Source organism: Bicyclus anynana, chromosome 8 (assembly GCF_947172395.1).
Source record: "Bicyclus anynana chromosome 8, ilBicAnyn1.1, whole genome shotgun sequence".
Taxonomy (NCBI): Eukaryota; Metazoa; Arthropoda; class Insecta; order Lepidoptera; family Nymphalidae; genus Bicyclus; species Bicyclus anynana.
This window is the reverse complement of record NC_069090.1, coordinates 11,578,072-11,598,043: the sequence shown is the minus strand read 5'-3', so window position 1 is coordinate 11,598,043 and position 19,972 is coordinate 11,578,072. Positions and strand designations below refer to the sequence as shown.

The following is a 19,972-nucleotide window of genomic DNA, read 5'->3' as shown; positions in this document are numbered from 1 at the left end:
GTATTGGCGTTTAAATAAAATTTTATTGTTTTTGTTAAATAATTGTTTTTGTTATTACTGCGTTTATGTTTATAGTTCATATATTAAAAAATGTCACATTTAATGTAAGGAAGCTAAAACTGTATGAATTTTCATCTAATTACGATAAAAGTTTTTTAATAGATTTTGAAATTTTATAATCTTATTTATTTTGCAAATATCCAATCTATCTTTGCTTTTTATGTATAAATTAGTTAACATTGATCTTATTTACCCGAATGTATCATAAAAATCAATATATTCAAACCTAGTCATCATCCCCATTATGTATAGAAATCAATATTCTCTAGAGCGATACTTTTATCTACCAATATAAACCCATATTCGGCTCAATGTTTAGCTCGACTCTCCTCAGAATGAGAGGGGTTAGGCCAATAGTCCACCACGCTGACCCTATTGCGGATTGGCAGACTTCTTACACACAGAGAATTAAGAAAATTCTCTGGTATGCAGGTTTCCTCGCGATGTATTTTCCTTCACCGTTTGAGACACGTGATTTTTAATTTCTTAAAATGCACACAACTGGAGGTGCATACCCTGGACTGTATTCGACCCACACTCTCGGGAATCGGAGGCGGAGGTCATATCCACTGGGCTATCACCGCTAAACTTTATCTATCTAAATCTATGTAATTAAACTTGAAGTTTAGTTTTTGAACTCTTTCTAATTGCCGGTTGTCTTAATCTATCATCACTTAACTACAGGTCAGATCGCAGTTAACTGACCTTTAAATTTAAAAAAAATACCCGTCGAACAGGTATTCGAGTTGACCGAATAATTTACATAAATCGGAGTTTGGTCTAATAAAATCCACATATTTACTAGATTGATAAAATATTCAAGTGTGTTAGTAAGGTTTGTGCGATTTTATAAAAACAGGTATATTGAAAACAGTCGTAAAAATTCCGCGTAACTTTCACCTCTGTCTACGTTTCCGTACAAAAAAGTATTTTCTTCGAACGTCGAACATGATCGGTCTTATAATTGAACGGAGTCCTAACGAACCGTGAAGATAGCGTGAAGTGAAAATTAAAAACTCTTCAGACTGTATTGTCATAGTCTTTTTGTTGTTGTTACGAATGTTCAATATTTTTTTCAACAGTGATACGATTTTGGGGTATAGAATTTTTTTTTACTGTTTTAATTAATAGTTATACAACTTTACAGCCACAATGTACTACAAATTGCGTGGTGCATTATCTCGTTCCAACGCTCAGAAATTTCATTATCTGGTAACCCAGTTAGCTACCAGAATCAACTATTTTCTTAAAAGTTAAGCGTCGGAAAATTAACTTGATATTAATCAATTGTAAAAATATTCCACGGATCCTGGGCTGCTTTCTATAAATCTTACCTTATCCTATCAGCCGATAGACGTCCACTGCTGCACCTGGACATAGGCCTCTTGCATGGACCCCCAAGCATAACGCTCTCGAGCCGCCAGCATCCAGTCTTGCAAACATAGCTAAAATCTTATACACAAAGCTAAAAGAACTAAAAGCAATTTTTGAATAATATAGTGGTACTAGTCAATACAACATTATTTTACAACTATCAACCTTTTCAATAATAATCAATTGCTATACAATAACAATCAATTGCTATTGAAAACAAATCATTATCATTCACGAAAGCTTGGTGGTGAAACATCGGTACAAATAAAATGAAGGGCAGATGTAAAAACGTGAAATCAAGCGAAAATTTACGTCAGACAATAAACCTGTATTAAACCAATTTGGGTATATAGTCCTTGCTGTAAAAATAAAGAAAGGTGAAAAATATAGACATAATGAATGAAATTAAATATAAATTTGCCACATACTACGTCCTTATACGTATACAGTATACATATCGAACACTTTTAAGGTTATCGACATTTCGTTCTCTTTTTCTTTTTCTTTTCAAAGAAGAAGAGAGAAGAGAGAATAGACAGAGATTTTGTAGATACTTCGTTACTTCTTTGCGCGTATTTTAGAACTATGAACTCCTCTTTTCCGCTGTGCTTTTCTACTGTTAAATACAGTAGCTGAGTAGCGAAATGTAACTTCGCACTAATAAATTCCTAAATAATTTTTGACTTAAACTTCACCGTGTATGAAACACTTAGAAGCTTATGGTCCATTTTTTGTGTCATGTCGACTGCTTTTATAATTGCTTAAATATTCATGTTATTAGGACCTTGATTGTTATATGTGTTACATTCCTTGTGAGCCAGTCATTATAAACAGGATTATACTAATGTTGAGCTACAGGTCACGATCACATTATAATATTTTTTATTAAGTCAATGAAACCGTAAAAAATATCGCATTGAATTTAAATAAATAAAATGAAATTAAATAAGGTACTTTGAAAACCTTTAATTCAGTTGTGAGATATTTTTATGCAAATATATTTATTAAATTTAATATAAAAGCCTTTAAACTCTATAATCCAGTTACCGTATTATTTTTAGTAGTATAATAATGATGAAAAATATATTCTCATCTGAAATTGTTATGTACATACTTACATACATTTCGATCGATATCAACCCATATACAGCTCACTGCTGATCTCGCGTCTCCTCTCAGAATGATAGGGATTAGGCCAATAGTCCACTACGCTGGGGCAATGCGGATTGGTAGACTCCACACACGCAGAAAATTAAGAAAATTCTCTGGTATGCAGGTTTTATCACGATATTTTCCTTCACCGTTTGAGACTCGTGATATTGAATTTCTTAAAATGCACACAACTGAAAAGTTGGAGTTGCATGTAGTTGAGGATTCGAACCCACACCCTCCGGAATCATACATTTACTTACAATTTATTAAATATTTGTCGTATATTAAGTAAAAATGCTGCTTACCTAGAAGAAATTACCTCTGTCTTTCATTGAAGGTGTTATTTTACATTTGACAAGAGCATTGGCAATATTTTTGGCATTGACCAAATTCTCTTAGTAGTTGGTAGGAGTAGTGAGAAAATCGTCCAGCGGGCGTATTTAGAACCAGTGGCCATGTTGAGTAGGTACAGCCTCTTAACGTTTTAGCTGTTAAGGCTTCTATGTAATAATAATAATAATCGTGTTTAAATAATAGTGACAAAAATATACAGCCTACTATACTATATATACCTACTATACTAACTAATATTATACCTTCTCTAAAATTTGTTTGTTTGTTATTAAAAAACCAACGTGCTTTTGCAATTAAGCCTAATTACTGTAACTTATTTATTTACATTCGATATCTTAAAATCTTTGTTTGTTTTAAAAACAATTCACTGTAATTGACTCATCAGCATTTCAATTAAAAGCCTTATTAATTATGTATTCATACATTCGATGTCCGGGTTCACGATAAAATGCTGACCTTATCAAGGGGCCTCTCACTGAGCGCCACATCTTGTGAAGACGACATTGAATTTTAAAATGTCAGCATTCCTATGCTACGCTTGCTTTTTTGCTTAGTATCTACTTGCATATTATTTTACACTTTGTTAGCTTTTACTTATTTATTTAAAAAAAAAAATGAGAAAGAATACGATAAGGAAATTAAGATAACTTATCCTAATAACTATACAAATCATGCCCACGTGGAATGGTGGCAAGAATTCTGGCTGCACTCCGCGCTGGACAGCCAGGCTGATCCTTTGCGCAAAAAATGAGCCAGCCCTTCTGTTTGGCAAAAAAAATTGAAATTTTTTGGCACTGCGACTCCAAGGGTCTCCACGGCAAAAGCTACAAATATGTAACTCTCAGTCAGAGAGGCATACCTGTGCCACTCACCAATTTCAGCTTAAAAAAAAAATTGTTGTGGGAAATATAGAAAGCAAACGGCCAGGGAGTAGATCTTCAACCCTTCGCTGGAAACCTTAGAGTTTAATCTTTAACTAGCTACAGGCTAACAGACCTTCAGTTTTAACTGCGCAGTTCTAAATATACAGTTTTATTTAATCGAAATTTCAATCAAGATTATAAGTAAAAACTATACGTACAGTTAAAACTGACGGACAACTACACACGGACGATTTAATTGAACAGTTCGACTGTACAGTTAAAACTGCAAGTCTGTAGCTCGCATAACAATGTTTTTCGACAACTTTTCGGCTTTTATAAATTCATACTAAAGGTTAAGCTCTATCTAAGTCAGAGTTCGCGGAAGGTACGACTCGAATGATAGCGTATATTTTTAGTTGATAAAAAATATTTTGCATGAAATAAAAAATATCATAGTCATTTTCGTGAGAGCGAAGTGCATTTAAGAGTGGCTTACTCAAGATTAGGTAATCCATTGTTGCATTACTTAATGTTAATCGTGAGTGTGACGAAGTGGACCATCAAGTTAAGCACATTTTAACAAAATTTTATAGTCATTTGTATTCTTGTACACATATTAATTTTAGTTCTGCCAAATTTTTGCCTATTGTAAACCTCATCTGTTTACTATTTTTATATATTTTATAACTAGCAGACACAGGAAATGTTATCCATCAGTAGAAATAATAGTAAACTCGTGATTAAAAAGTGGGTGGGGGTCTTCCATCAAAATAGGGGTGAAAAATAGTTTTTCAACTGTATGAAAAGAGCACATACACACTAAATATAACAAAAGTTAATCAAAATCAATATCGGTTGAGCCATTTTGTTTTCGTAGGAGTGCGACCGTGACACGAGATTTTTATTATTATATAGACTTGGACTCTTATTAACAAGTCCGATTGCAGACATACCACGGCGCTAGCCGCTAGTATATATAGTATGTAGTAGTAGACTTCACCGGATAAGCTGTGTCTCATAACTACCTACTACTAGTGACGTACTGCGTAAAAGTACTGCTTACCCTATGGACTTAATATAAATCTATCGTGGAGAAGGAATTTTCCATTTTACAATTTATATCTACGTATAAAACCTTAAAAGCCTTAAGTTACAACACCGCTCGACAGACGTAATAGTGGAAATGACCTCTGGCTTCGATTCGAAGGGCGTAGGTTCGAATCTGGTCCGGGGTATGCACCTCCAACTTTTCAGTTGTGTGCATTTTTAGAAATCAAATATCACGTGTCTCTAACGGTGAAGGAAAACATCGTGAGAAAACCTACACATCTGAGAATATTCTCAATTATCTAGGTGTGTAAAGTCTGTCAATACGCATTGTGCAAGCGTGGTGGTTGTAACTATTGGTCTAACCCCTGTCATTCTGAGAGGAGACTCGTGCTCGTGCTGTGATGATGATGACAACACCGCTTACTAAGTTCAGTTAAGTTATGTTCGGACATCCACATAAATAAATGGCAACCAAATCAAAATTACAGCTATTTAACAATCCGTTTATCAAATAAACACCTACTTAAGTCGCACATAATGTCTGTAAATGTTTTAAAGCACAAGCATTATATTCACTTTAAATGACACCCACTTGTTGTTAAGTGATTGGGTCTCGGTTATTCTAGGTTACGTACAGTTGGAGCTTATTATCATGATGAATAGTTTAACGATACGGTGCACACCTAAATTGTAGTTAATGTTTAACGAATGTTGAATATTAACCTAGCGAAGTTCTGTGAACAAAAGTAATCTAACATTTTAAAAAAAATGTTTGGCGTTTTTTCCATTCACTGAAATCGCCACGGGCCTCAGATGCCCCTGGTTGGAATGTCGATATAATAATTATACCTTTTGACTTACAACAGCATGCCAATCAGTTGTCTATATCCTTCTCTGTCTACGCCTAAACACCAGAAGTATCTCTGCTTTTTTCTGCCAAGTTGGCAACAGTGTTCGAGTGACACGTTTTAATAAAACCGTTACGATTCGCAACGCAATACCGGATTAGGAGAAGTAACGCAGGTTGCTCGGTCGGTGTTACGGCTAGGCCCTTAAACGGGAGTAATAACCTAATTCGCTATACTGTTATAGGAATGAATTAACGCGATCGAGTAATAGATTAGTGCCAATAAAATGTAGCATTTTGTACAAGGAAATTACTGATACACGTTGCCTAATCGAAATCCTAAACCACGACGTAAACCTAAATTTATATATATAATAATAATAATAATAATAATTTATTTATTTGCTTTAAACATGGGTTACACTTGTTATAAAATTAAATATACAATTAATTATTCGATCCAAACATGTCTTGCCTATAGGCGTGCAAAATATTTATGAAATGTGTCGATGGAACAATACCTAAATTACAAAAGCTACAAAATTACAAAACAAAAAAAAAAAACAATATAAGAGAAAATTATGTCAATTTAAAAAAAAAAAAAAAAAAAAATGTCAATTATTACAATTAGTCAAAATTTCAGTTGAAAATAGTCTTTGTAGTTATATATATTTCCATTAATTAATTTATTAAAAATATAATTTTTGAATTCATTCAATGTCATATCTTTCGCCTTTTCGGGTAAATAGTTAAAAAATTTTACCGCCATACAGTAGACATTATTTTTATAAACACTCATTTTTTGTAACGGTACTTCTAGTTTGTACTTTTGCCTATTGTTACGACGGTCAGTTTTATGAGGGAATAAATCGTTATGCTTTTTTACAAAAATACACATTTCGTACACGTACAAGGCAGGCAAGGGCAGAATCTTTTTTCTTTTAAATAATGGTTGACAACTATCTAGATAGTCAACGCCACATAAACTACGCATACACCTTTTTTGTGCTCTAAATACTTTAATTGAGTCAACTGAATTTCCCCACATAATTAATCCGTATCTTAATGTGGATGCTACGTATGCATGGTAGGCAACAGTGGCTGCTGCTTCTGAAACCGTTGCACGAAGCCTTTTTAGCAGATATGTGAATTTATCCACCTTTAAGCATACATTGTCTACGTGTGGTTTCCAGTTACAGTAGGAGTCTATTGTGACACCTAAGAAAGTCGCTGTATAATTATAACTTCAAACGGTATAGCGGCATAAAACCACTTTTTGTGTTAATTTGTGGAATGCGTCGCTCTAAAATGTTTACTACTTGACTTTTTCTTACCTAATAATGTATTATAGATAAATATATTTATTCAGGTATACTACTAAATACCTGAATATTAGATTTATTGGACGCCAAAGGGCGAAATAATTTTCGCTTTTAAGAAACTGAAAAGGTTCATGTGAATTATTCTTCAAAACGCAAAAGCCTTCAATTGCGTGCCTTCAACTATGAATAAATTAATAATACTAGACCCTAATATACCAAGAGTCCTGAAATTTAGACCATAAAATGACACAATCGCTATCAACCCATATTCGACTCACTGCTGAACTCGAGTCTCCTCTCAGAATGAGAGGGACTAGGCCAATAGTCCACCACGCTGGTCCAATGCGGATTGGCAGACTTCACACACGCAGAGAATTAAGGAAATTCTCTGGTATACAGGTTTCCTCCTTCACTGTTTGAGACACGTGATATTTAATTTCTTAAAATGCACACAACTGAAAAATTGGAGGTGCATGCCCCGGACCAGATTCGAACCCACACCCTCCGGAATCGGAGGTCATATCCACTGGGCTATCACGGTATATATGACACAATAATTAACAAAAATATTCTCATTGTCATCAGATGTGACTCGGACAACACCGCGGAAATGCTGTTCACACACCTGCAGGCGCTCATCGAACGCCCAGAAAACCAGAAAAAGTTCGCCGACATAGAGAGAAAACTGCAAATGAGAGGAGCATTGCCTTCGAAGAAACCACCAGATTCCTCCCTCGGCAGCGAAGTGTCCAGAGAATCTGACTCCGGAAGCAATGAAGACAGAAACGTTGCCAACCTCTACGACAGTTTGGCTGCAGAGTTGAAGCAAAAGTTGTCTACAGGTAAAAAGGCTATAGGTCAGTCCATTTTTTTAATTTTTTGTAGGTATGCTTTGGTCACGCAATGTATCGCACTGGACCCTGAATTGCAATGGCATTGAGAATTTAACGCACTCGCAACTAGCATTTTGTAATCCGTTTTCACATTTCCACATATCAAAGAATTTTCTAATGACGCTTATGAAACAAATAATGACGTCGTAGATAGATAAAGTAGTTAATGAAGTATAAAACAATTGCAAACTACATACAACTAATTAAATGACAAAATAATTGACAAAAAATTATAATTAATAAATTTATAATTTTTAAACTTGAAACACTCGGCATCCAGACCATCCATCATTGAGTATGAAGAGAATTTGCTCCTTTTTTGAAGTCGGTTAAAAATACTCAAAAGGGTCTCCAATGGCACAAAAATAAAATTTCCTGGAAAATGTAATTATTTTTCAAAATTACCTTCTAAATTTTAAATTATACTTAAGTGAGTATTTCTATTTTGAAGTTCCAAAATGCATTTCGAGTGTGGTTACAATTTCAATGGTATGAAAATTCAGGGTACTTGTTTTATGCAAGGGTCTGCGCTGGTATGTATTGCATTGGCTAATATTACTACAGTAGTTAGTGTATTTATTTATGCTTACGTTATATATTGTATTTAGTTTATTGTAGTTATAGTTGGTGGCTAAGCTAAAGTAATACCTTATGGCAACCCATGAATTTTGAGAAACACGGTTGTTTTCAGGACACTGAAATATTTCATTGTCCAGTCAAAGTACCTAACAATACAAAAAGCTTTTGTTCAATTGTTTATTATTTATTTCATCAAAGCATTAAATTGTCGTAAATTCAGTATCCCAATATCACACATGCTAGAGCTGTTCAGCTGAAATGTAAAATTAATTAATAAATTTTTCCTTGTCATCAAAGCTATCTATACCAACATCTATATCTTCCAGGCAAAAGTCCAATCCTTCTACCACCACGTGACTACGACACAGTCCACCGTCAGAAGGGCAACCTCAACAACATCGACACCAGAAGATGCCTTAACCAGAACATAGTCGGAATCAACGCTCGCCGCAAGCTCGAGTCTTCAGGAGGAAGCTCTGGTATCGGAAGCGATCTGGCACCTTCGCCAGAACGAAATGAGTACCCCAGACATGATAATCACAGTACAAGTGGTAAGGAATATATTTAAGTTGTGTCTCGTTTCACTGAAAATATTAATGTATTTCCCTATAGGTATTCGTTTTTATTACAACCTGAGGCATAGATGTTAAACCTAATGTCCTTGTAATTACACCGTATCATGCCTTTCTGGCCATCAATGCTGATTGGTAGCAGAGAGAAATGTAGCGGTAAGGCTTCAATTTAATATCACATCAATACAAAAAGCTCTTACTGCTATACGTTAAGCTTGTAGTAATAGTGTAGTCAAGTAATAATTTTGATGACAACATCGGTAGAGTGGAAAGAAAACTTAGAACAATTCGATGCAGAAAATAAATCGGAATTAGACGTAGGTTTTTTACACAAAACAATCGAAAATTTTCTAAACTAAGATAAAATGAAAAAACGGACCTTAAAAAGTGTGATAGTGATGAAGAATAAGATATGAAGTGTGAATGTATATTATCAAAAATCTACAACCAACAGAAAAAGAGTGCAAAATTTCAGATCTGGAACGTAGGTAGGTAGAATTATGGGTTACCATAATTTCCATAGAGTAAACAATAATATTTATTATTGGATACTCGTAGTTTTGAATTGATACATCAAAGGATCAAAGGAACCGGTTAGTTTCAATATTTATCCGATAATCAGAAACAATAATAATTGATCAATCAATTTTTATGCGATAGTTTTCAACAGTGAACAATTACCTACGTCTACATCTTTATTTAGAATATCAATGGCGATGATCTCATCTGTTAATTGTACGTTCGTTAATATAAATCATCGTTCTTTTATAAATACGTGTTCGTGTATGCTAAAACTTACGGATGTATCTATGCGAAGTGTGAACGTTTTACACGATTCACGACCTATGACCTATGTTTAGGTAGTTGATTTGCCACTATCATCACTTTGTATAGTAGGTACTTAACTAAATAGAGTTTCCAACCACAGTGAGTTTGTTTCTTCGGAATAATTAAAAAAATAACTATTAGCCTAAGTGAATCCATAGTAGATAATAATAATTGTAGAACGTAAGGGAATTGCTTGCACGTTGTTGAGCATCTCCACCATGTATTAGAGTATGAGAATATTAGAATAATAACAGAACCCACCACGTTTTAGGCAACCAAATAAAACTAACTTCAGAAACACTCAACCAACACGTCAGATAAGAATATACAGGGTGCTCGGGAGTATTTCCCATAACTTTGTGGTTATATTCTTTACCAAAAATTAATTAAAAATGTTTAAGAAACATGTGTTCTAGGAGATTAATGCGTGTGCTACATGGATAGTCGGAATTATTTGAATTACTTTGTATGAAAACATATAGTTTTTATTTTTTAACTAAAAAATATATTAGTTATATGCAGTTTGACTCCTATAAGTGGACTCGTCAACACATTCAATTGTTGGGTTTATGGGAAATACCCCGGAGCATCCTATATATTTATTTAATAAGTGTGCATTTGAGCGTAAGATAGCGTACCTAATAAGGGATTGGGAGGGTTCTAAAGCTTCAAAATAAAATAAAACTCTTATATTTCTGTTCTCGACCAACGAGCGCGGTTTTTTATGTTGAAGGAAATAATCCCCCAAATAACCGCTAATTTTTTACGGTACGGTAAATTTGTAACGATGTCAGTAAGCAGAAATAATTAAATTTGTCTTTAAAGTTTCCAGTTTTTTCCTAACCGAACTGAAAGCGAAAAAATCGGTCCCAATGATGCTTTAGTAACTGCAAATCTAGCATCCCTATTAGGAATGTGTGGCCAATGACGTGTTACCAGCTGAATGTTCACTCTATCAGCAAGTACATGAATTCACAAAGTGCAACAATTCGACGCGAAGGTGAGCCGGCGGTCTTGAACCATTTGAGAGAGATTGTAATAAGGCACATTATGTAAACCACGTCTCGATGCATTCATTTCATTACGACAGTTTTTTTTTTTGTTTTTGCTTTACTCATTCGAGAAATTAGCATATTAAAATAAATAAATAAATAAAATAAAATCTGTTTATTTCAGGCCATTGACCCATATAGTGTTAGTAGTTATTATATAGTTCGGCTGTATGTATGTTTTTTTTTTTTTTTTATGTGCGAAATACAAAATTAGAAGCGCATCGAGATTTGAATTTGATGCAGACAAGATTATTAATTGATAATGAAACACGGCTAAAACTCACGTGATATTAGATCATGACTAAGGGCCCCGTATGGGTTCGGAACTAGTCGGGCATACTCCGACCTAATATCACGTGAGTTTTAGCCGTGTTTCATAATCAATTAATATGCATAACACTCACAATAGTTTAAATTCTAAAACAGACAAGATTAATTTAATAAACATATTTTTTTATTAATACCTATAAGCACCCCTAAGCATGCTGCAGACTTGACTGTGTGTCGTCGTCTTCAAACCATATTCGGCTCACTGCTGAGCTCGAGTCTCCTCTCAGAATGAGAGGGGTAAGGCCAATAGTCCACCACGCTGGCCCAATGCGGATTGGCAGACTTCACACACGCAATTAAGAATTAAAGAATTAAGATAATTCTCTGGTATGGTATGGTATATATATAGGTTTTCTCACGATGTTTTCTTCACCGATTGAGACACGTGATATTTAATTTCTTAAAATGCACACAAGTTGGAGGTGCATGCCCCGAACCGGATTCGAACCCACACCCTCCGGAATCGGAGGCAGAGGTCATATCCACTGGGCTATCACGGCTTACTGTGACTGTGTGTGACTGTCATTAAACTATATAAATTAGTACACAAAAAATAATAGCGGATGTATATCCGTGAATTTTAACAACTAACACTTACGTATTTATATAAGAACGAATAAGTATTTATGATAACGACAATTAATGGATGAGATCATCGCCATTAATATTCTAATTAAACATGTGGACATGGATTATTATTTACTTTATTTAAACGACAGGCTTAAAGGCTTTAACTGTTGTCATTGCCTCTCTGTAACATTGGACCAACGTCCTACTCGTAAAACAACATAGGTTTACATATGTAAAGTGTGTGTAGAAGTAAAGATGTCAACATTTCTTTGCCAACAAACTTTACTGACAAATAGTCTTCAGACCATCTTCAGGCCCAAACAAAAAGATATTATAATCACAATAACAAACGAGACATTTTAGGAATATTTCAAAATGATCCAAATATTTTTGAATTCACAAGTTGGTTAAAACAGCTGGTACATTTCATATGTTTGCATATTGCACAGTTCATACAATTTCAACAATGCTCATTGACCGATAGCATCTGTAATTTGGCTGTGAATGAGCAACATGGTTTTGCAAAGACAAAAACCTATTGTTTCACAATCCATTGCGCACGACCTTACATGGAATTATGCTTCTTGCTTTGAGTACTATGGTTTTAGGTACGGTTATCATAGCTTCTGCTATTTTCTAGATATTCTATTATGATTTTGTAGAGCTCTGTATTTTTTTCTTAGTACCTTGTATTAACCATCATCAAAAGTATGTAGAAAAGTACAGGCTTATAAGTGCCATTATCAGAAATGGTAGCATTAATTCTGCAGCAAAGTAAGGCGATTTGTGTAAATGGGCAAGGAAAATAACTGGAACTAAACTGACGAAGGACTATGAGTTACTGTGGCAATAATCAGACAACTATATTAAAAGACACTCGACCAAGCACGTAGTAAATACCTCGAAGTAATCTAATGTTTTGTTCAAGACCGCAATTTATTTTTATACTAGCAGACATCGCGCAGTTTCCGTTCATGTAGGAATACAGGGATAGAATATAGTCTATAACACTCGGAGATAGCATAGCTTCCCAATAGTGAAAGAATTTTTGAAATATGGTTCAATAGTTCCAGAGCCTATTCAAAACATACAAACAAACAATCAAATATTTCCATTATAATATTAGAATAGATTAGTAATAATAGTATAGATTAGCGTTGAAGTTAATTATATACGCTATATGAAAAAATAACGCGCCAATGCCTATGAAGAAATAGCGTCAACGTAATTTTTGTAGAAACCGTTATGGAACAAACAAACTTCTATGACTGATTCACTAAAAAGTTTCTAAGGCCGATAATGAAATTGAGGATCAAAAGAGTCTCCTAACTTAACGCAATTTATGTCATGCGAGCGTGGTAACATTGGAGAGAGTAAAATGAAAGTGAAAACATGAGGTTAATTACTTTCCCACTTGTTTCAAAATACAGAAACTGGATCATGGTAACAAATAAGCATTAACGAAACCTGCTGTGAAACCAAAATCTCATACCTTTCGCATATTTATTATTTAGTGTGATGGTGGAGATAAAATCTAAACGCACGTGGGAGTAAAGCTGATTTTTTCCTACTGCAAATTTAAAATGAAACGCTAAAAAGAAATGTACTTATAATTTAGTAACTATGAAACATTGATTGATTAACTATTCATTTAGGATTCTGTTCATGAATCTAAGAACAGATTTATCTTTCTTGACATTCGTTTTGAAAACAGATTAATCTCTAATTTCCACTACCTGCTAGTTAAAATTCACGTCCTCAAACTTTTAAGCACTGTCTAAACTAGTTTCTGTGCTCGCTTCACAAACGAGTTTAGTCATAAATGGTGTGTTCTAATGTGTTTTAGAAAAGAGATAATGTTCCGTTATATGTAAAAGTGAATTTGACAATAGATCGGATTTAGTTGTGCAAAGTCATGAATAAATTATCTTATAGAAATTGTGATGTAGGCCAATGGGTCAAGATATTTGTTGAAATTGATTATTTAAAACTTAACGTTAACTTTTCTCTTTTCAGAGGAGGACTGGGCCGAAAGCACCGCTTACTTGATGCACGAAGCTTTCGACGCATCCCCGCCACGTCGCGCCCCTTCGCCCCGCCGCTTATCACCGCCCCGTCGTACCCTTTCTCCGCGCAACTTTGACCGGACTCCTTACAACGATGACTACAATGACCAATACAGAGACCAACTTGCTCCCTTCCGTGATCAGGCCACGTTCGAACGTCGCTTCCGTCACGAATCTCTCGAACGCCCCAAGGAGAAGTTTGCAAACTCCATAGATAAAACCGATAAATTCGATGATGATACGCCGAACTACCGGCGAAGATACGTGCCTGAAACGAAACAGTCAAACCGTAACATAGATCGGACTGAAGACCGAAGATACGGCAAGCTCCAGAGAGGAGCCAGTGAGGGCAGTCTCAAAGTCGCTGACACTTCGCCTAAAGAACGCTTCAACGTCGCCAAGGAAAAGTTCATGAACTTGGAACGAGAGCGTTTCAACAGAGAACTCGAGGCTCACATGGCTATCAGGAGAAGTATGCTCGAAAGGAACAGTCGTTCGACTTCTTCCCCGGAGGAGGAAAGAAGAGATGAGCGTCCAGAACGTCAAAGGGAATCTGGCTCTCGTCGTGAAATCGACCGGCCTCATCGGGAAACAGAGCGACCTCATCGGGACTTGGAAAGATCTCACAGGGACCCTGACCGGCGCAAAGACGATAGGATCCGCGATTTAGTCCCCACAGATTTAGGGCACAGAGAAATAGAAAGACTTCCAAGAGTCGGTCGTAAGCGTGAAGACTTAAAGAGATACGAGTACGGAACAGAGGAGTACCTGAATAGGATCGAGCCGAAAGAGCACAGAGATGATTTCGACCGCTACAGGGAAAGAAGAGAACTCGATCGTCGCATTGAAGAAGATGAAATAATTGAGCCAGTAATAGATGATCGGAGGAGAGACTGGAATGATAGACAAAAGGCATTCAGCCGTTCTCGATTGTTGGATGAACAAAGGCAGTCATACGTTGAAGGGGATAGGGATAGGTATTTCGAAAGGGATTACAGAGATTTCCGCGACCTAGCCGAACGGCAACCGGCGAAGTTCAGGCACAGTTACGCCGAACCGATACCGAGGGGTCGCCTCGGCACTGTCAGACCTTATTAAAAACGCCATAATACTTAGAATTTTAGATTTTTCACCTGTTTAAACTTGAATAATACAACAACTTGAATGTTACAACTTTGTGTTTATTATAAATAAAACATTACTTATGGTTAGTAATGCACGGTAAATGAGGACCTTTAGCTATGAACCACTTTAAACACTCGTTCGTTTATAATTCGATTCAGAATTGTAACATTTAAGAGTTCTTTAATGACGATGGTTACTTGGTAATCAAAGATCGTTGCGTATGGGTATAGATAGGTATTTTAACTAACATATTTTGTTATCATTTTTGTATATGTCGCAATGTACCTATAATACTAGTTTTAAACCAACGATATTGTTAATACAAAATATTATGAAATTCTTCAAAAGATTATAAAGTGTAAATAACAAAACTACTTAAATAGGTGCGAACAAAATTAGGTACCTTACTATTTTATTTTATACTTGTATTTCAATACTTAAAAGAACTTATTACGAGTTTATTATATAGAAAAGATCCACTAGTCCTTTTTAAATTCAATAAAATATGTCAACAAGCTCTTTTAATTAATTTTATATGAATGAAATGAAACTATATAACCCAGAAATTTTCTATATGTACAGCAAATTAATATATTATGTAGCCAGTATATGAATTCACGAACTTTAATAAATCGGCTCATATTATATATGATTGTAAGAGACGTGAGACTTGTAGAAAATCATTTACGATAATATAGATAAATACTCATTAAATGTCACAGAAATATATTTGTAAATATAAATTATACATTAGCCAGCGTTATCATTACATTAAGTTATATATGATTATCAACTGATTATATTATTAAATCTTACATTGTTATATTTGCACGTTCTTTTAATTAAAAATTACATTTGCATACTTATTTTACATTTTTGTCAAAAATGTTAATTTTAATGTTTGGCATATACTCGTAATTTTCAAAAGAGCTTGTAACAGTGTGAGAACATTTATTTCTGTTTCTTTCGAGTGTTTATTACAGAAAGCTAACTTTTCACTAGCAGACAATTACTTACCAGTACCTACCTACTTCCTCGTTTCAAGTGCAAAATAATTTGACAATTCCAAACTACTCGAACACGCCTAGCGTATCAATTGGCATTATCTATTTTTAATGTTTTAATAAATTTATATACACAAAATTTATTATAATATAAATTTTATATATTTTATTTAATAAATTTATATATACAAAAGTAATTAACTTCACTGCTAACCAACGAGTATAAATATAGTTTTAATTGCTAGGATAATGTGCTGCTCATTTTAACAGAAAATGCGATGTACTTTTGGAAATATACCTAACCTAACCTAACTGAATTTTTCAAAACCCAATAAATGCTATAGAGATTTCACTTCAACTTGAGAACCTTCTGTCACCTATTCATGTCGGTGTGCTATTGGTGTGCTAAGATTACAGAGTCTTATGAAAGAGATAAAAGCTCGTCTCTGTCACTTTTGATTGTGCGACAGAGATGACGCTTTACGAAGCGGAAGCTAGCAGATATCTCTTTCTAAAGCACTTGACGTTCTGTATAATATCTATAAATCAAATGATAATTTCACCCAGATTTCATTCATACCCCAGTCAAATAAGGATTTCACCTCGAAATGAGAGATAATAAACTGTAAACTGTAACACCTTGATTTCGGTGTTAAAATAAATCAATTGCGATTACAAAATTTGAAACTGATGTATGTATTTGATTCGTATATTTGAATTTATACATTTTTTTAACTGAATAAAGGAACGATCTAAAACAAATCTTATGGTTCACATAAATTGTTTTATGGTTGCCGTCGCAGGAAACCGTGGTTTTTGATTACGGTAACTGGACCCATTCGCAACATTTTTTTTTCTTTTCTAAGGTTTCAAGCGCTTGTTAAATATTATTGACTTCACATAGTCTAGTGGAAAATTAGCTTTCATAAACTCTTGCAAGGGAATATTTGTTTTTTTCCGAGATTCTATAGTATGGTTGGTTAATTAAAAACAGCCCTTATTACGAAACTTGTTACATAATGGTAATCATTTTCAATTCCAAATCTTAATAAAATTATGTTAAACATGATGATTATTTAGAAAACTAATCGAATTTTAGCTGTCCATGATGGATATGTGCCAGTAATAGTATCTAAAGTTCCAACAATCTTTACTTTAAAAAGTCAGGATATACCTACATTTTATTAAAGATTCCCGCTCCTAAATACTTTACTTGGGGTCTCTCACCAAAATAATAATAATAATAATATTTAATAATTAGACCTCTAAAGCATCACCTTTTTCAGTAGTGTGAGTTTTCGCTGCGACGATTCTATCACGTTATAAATAAATAAGCAGTGTATAAAAATGTTTTATCAGGTAAAAAACATGCCTATAATTTTTCAATTACTCTCTCACATTTTTCAAGTTTCCTGTAGTTCACTATAACCTTCCTACGAATATATAAATCGGTCGGGCATAAGAATCGTTATGCTCAAGGAAATGAATTGCTATCACAAGTTTCGTAATACAGGTGCTTTATACAGTTAAGTATGGTGTACCTAATATTATTGTACTACTATATGTTGTCCGCCAGTGACAGGTAACGGTATTGCAATTCCGTCCTATAGCGTTCTGACAATGTATCTGAGAAATGTTAAATAAATGTTTATTGATTAACTGCTATTTTCCTTTATTTTTAACCACCGACGTAAAAAGAGGGTGTTATAAGTTTGACGTGTCTGTCTGACTGTCTGTCTGTCTATCTATCTATCTGTCAGTCTGTATGTGGCACCTTAACTCCCGAACAGATGAAGCGATTTCTATTTAATTTTATTTTGTATTAAAGGTGACTTATGTGCGAGTGTTCTTAGACATGTATGATGAAAATCGTTTGAGCCGTTTAAAAGTTGTGGGGGTGAAAGTGGGGAAGAATAACCGAATGTCCCACTCGAATATATATGCAGATATATATTCGAGTGGGACGAGCGCCTTGATTGTAATTAGTAACTGAATTTGCAGGGTGAAGTAAAACAAACTTTATGTAAAATTCTTTATTTACAAATAATATATTGCACTAGTTTCGTCAAAATATATTGCACTAAAATTGCACAAACGTGTTAAGAGGATTCAATAAATTATACATACAAATATTTGCATAGCAGTTGATAAAACTAACAACAGTCATATTATTTACCTATATCATCCTTACACAACTTTCCAAACATTTCAATATAGAGATACAACCCACCATCCCACAATTACGCATATTGGCGGAATTCAGTCAGGATTAAGTCTTCAAATCATGACTTAATTTTCTGTGTATTAGTTAACAAAATCTGAATTTTTTGGAATTCAATTAGGTATTATCAAACTAAAAAGTGTTATCCTTGTTTTTATAAGTATTAAAACAGTTAGATAATGTTTATTATATTTATCGTACATTGTGCTGCAAACAAATAGTTGATATCTTAAATATAAGCGACATAGAACCTACAATATTTCGTTTAAAATACAAAACTTAAGTTAAGACAAAACGAATTAAAGTTAACTTGACTAACTCGATTAAAACCTAACATATGCATAAAGGTTATTTTAACAAATAAATAACTACATACATAGTTTAATATTAAAATTGAGTATATACCTAATTACATGCCTTATTTTTAACGAATAAGGTGGTATACTTGATGAGATACTTGAGAAATAAAAAACTTAAGTAGTAACTTAATCTAAGTTACAAGAAATCCTATATAACTAATTTACGCAGCGGTGTAATAGAATTAAAACCTGAATACATACAGAATATATAGGGTGCTCGGGAGTCTTTGCAATAACTCTGGGGTTATATTCTTTACCGAAAATAAAATAAAAATATTCAAGGAACATATGTTCTAAAATAAATATTTTCGGGATAAATAATATTTCTTTTGTAAATAGATTTTATAATCTGTCTCTAATATGACGTAGCCATGTTTGACGTATTTTAAAATGCCAGGATAGATAAAGGCGTGTCTTACATGGATAGTCGGAATTATTTGAATTACTTTGTATGAAAACAAGTTGTTATTTTTTAGTTAAAAAAATATATGTTATGCAATTCGGCTTCTATAAGTGGACTCGTCAACACCTTGAAGTTATGGGAAATACTCCCGAGCATCCTGTATAATAAATTACTATTAATACAAAAAGTCTATATGTATTCAGTATTGACTAATCACCTAAATGTATATAATAAGGATCCGCTTGTATTTATTAGTAGGAAATGAAGTGCATCTGGATCTGCATAGTAATTTGTTGACTGAAAATCTCTTGCATAAGACTAACCGATATTTTATACTATAAAATATTATTGGCCACGGTTGAAATTCCATTTAGAATTCACGACCAGTGAAGAGAAATATTGACAAAATTTCGTCAATGGCGTCGGAGTCGTCTCAATCCCATCTCTTTCGTACCCACGCAATGAAAGAGTTACCATCCTACCGTCTGAGAATAACCTCCAAGCGATTTAGCGTTTCGGTAGAAACCGAGTGGATTTTCATCGTACTCCGCACAAGTTAGCCCGCTTTCATCTTAGATTCCATCAACACTTATGGTCAGATTAAAAAAAGAAGAGAGAACTTCGCCGCTACTGGTCGGCAGTGTGTCTTTCTCTTCACGAGATAATGTCGTCAATGCTAGGCCTAGTAAAAACAATTTACATATGTCAGGGAAAGTATCCTAAAGTGTCTTCTAAGCTAGCGTTCCTACTAAGCGGTCGGTGGTCGAAGAGCTTCGCTACAGGCGGCACGCCCGGCGGCGCGAGGGGCGGAGGCCTGGCCCTGCGCCCTCCGGCCATGGAGCGCACGTCGGTGCGCTGCGACAGTCGCACGTCCGCGAACAGCGCCGCCATCTCTGCGGACTTCTTCACACTCAGAGCGTCTTGGGAACCGGCGCCGGTACTCCGCAC

General features: G+C 34.5%; 2 protein-coding genes across 3 annotated transcripts in view; one reads left to right on the top strand and one right to left on the bottom strand.

The window, feature by feature from the left end:
• The window catches only part of LOC112048422 (zinc finger CCCH domain-containing protein 13-like), a 102,137-nt gene extending 84,437 nt beyond the window's left edge, over positions 1 to 17,700 (top strand). The window contains exons 6-8 of one of the 2 annotated variants that reach the window (XM_052882791.1): positions 7,608 to 7,864; positions 8,821 to 9,045; positions 13,863 to 17,700. In XM_052882791.1, coding sequence (XP_052738751.1) covers positions 7,608 to 7,864; positions 8,821 to 9,045; positions 13,863 to 15,010 — 1,630 coding nt within the window. In that variant the 3' untranslated portion in view covers positions 15,011 to 17,700. Of the gene's footprint in view, positions 1 to 7,607; positions 7,880 to 8,820; positions 9,046 to 13,862 lie in introns of both variants that reach the window. The other variant, XM_052882790.1, reaches the window with a different exon arrangement.
• Positions 17,701 to 19,640: 1,940 nt separating this feature from the next.
• LOC112048423 (uncharacterized) overlaps positions 19,641 to 19,972 on the bottom strand; it is a 40,529-nt gene continuing 40,197 nt past the window's right edge. Inside the window, exon 8 of the mRNA XM_052882788.1 lies at positions 19,641 to 19,971. Coding sequence (XP_052738748.1) covers positions 19,730 to 19,971 — 242 coding nt within the window. The 3' untranslated portion in view covers positions 19,641 to 19,729. The remainder of the gene's footprint in view (position 19,972) is intronic.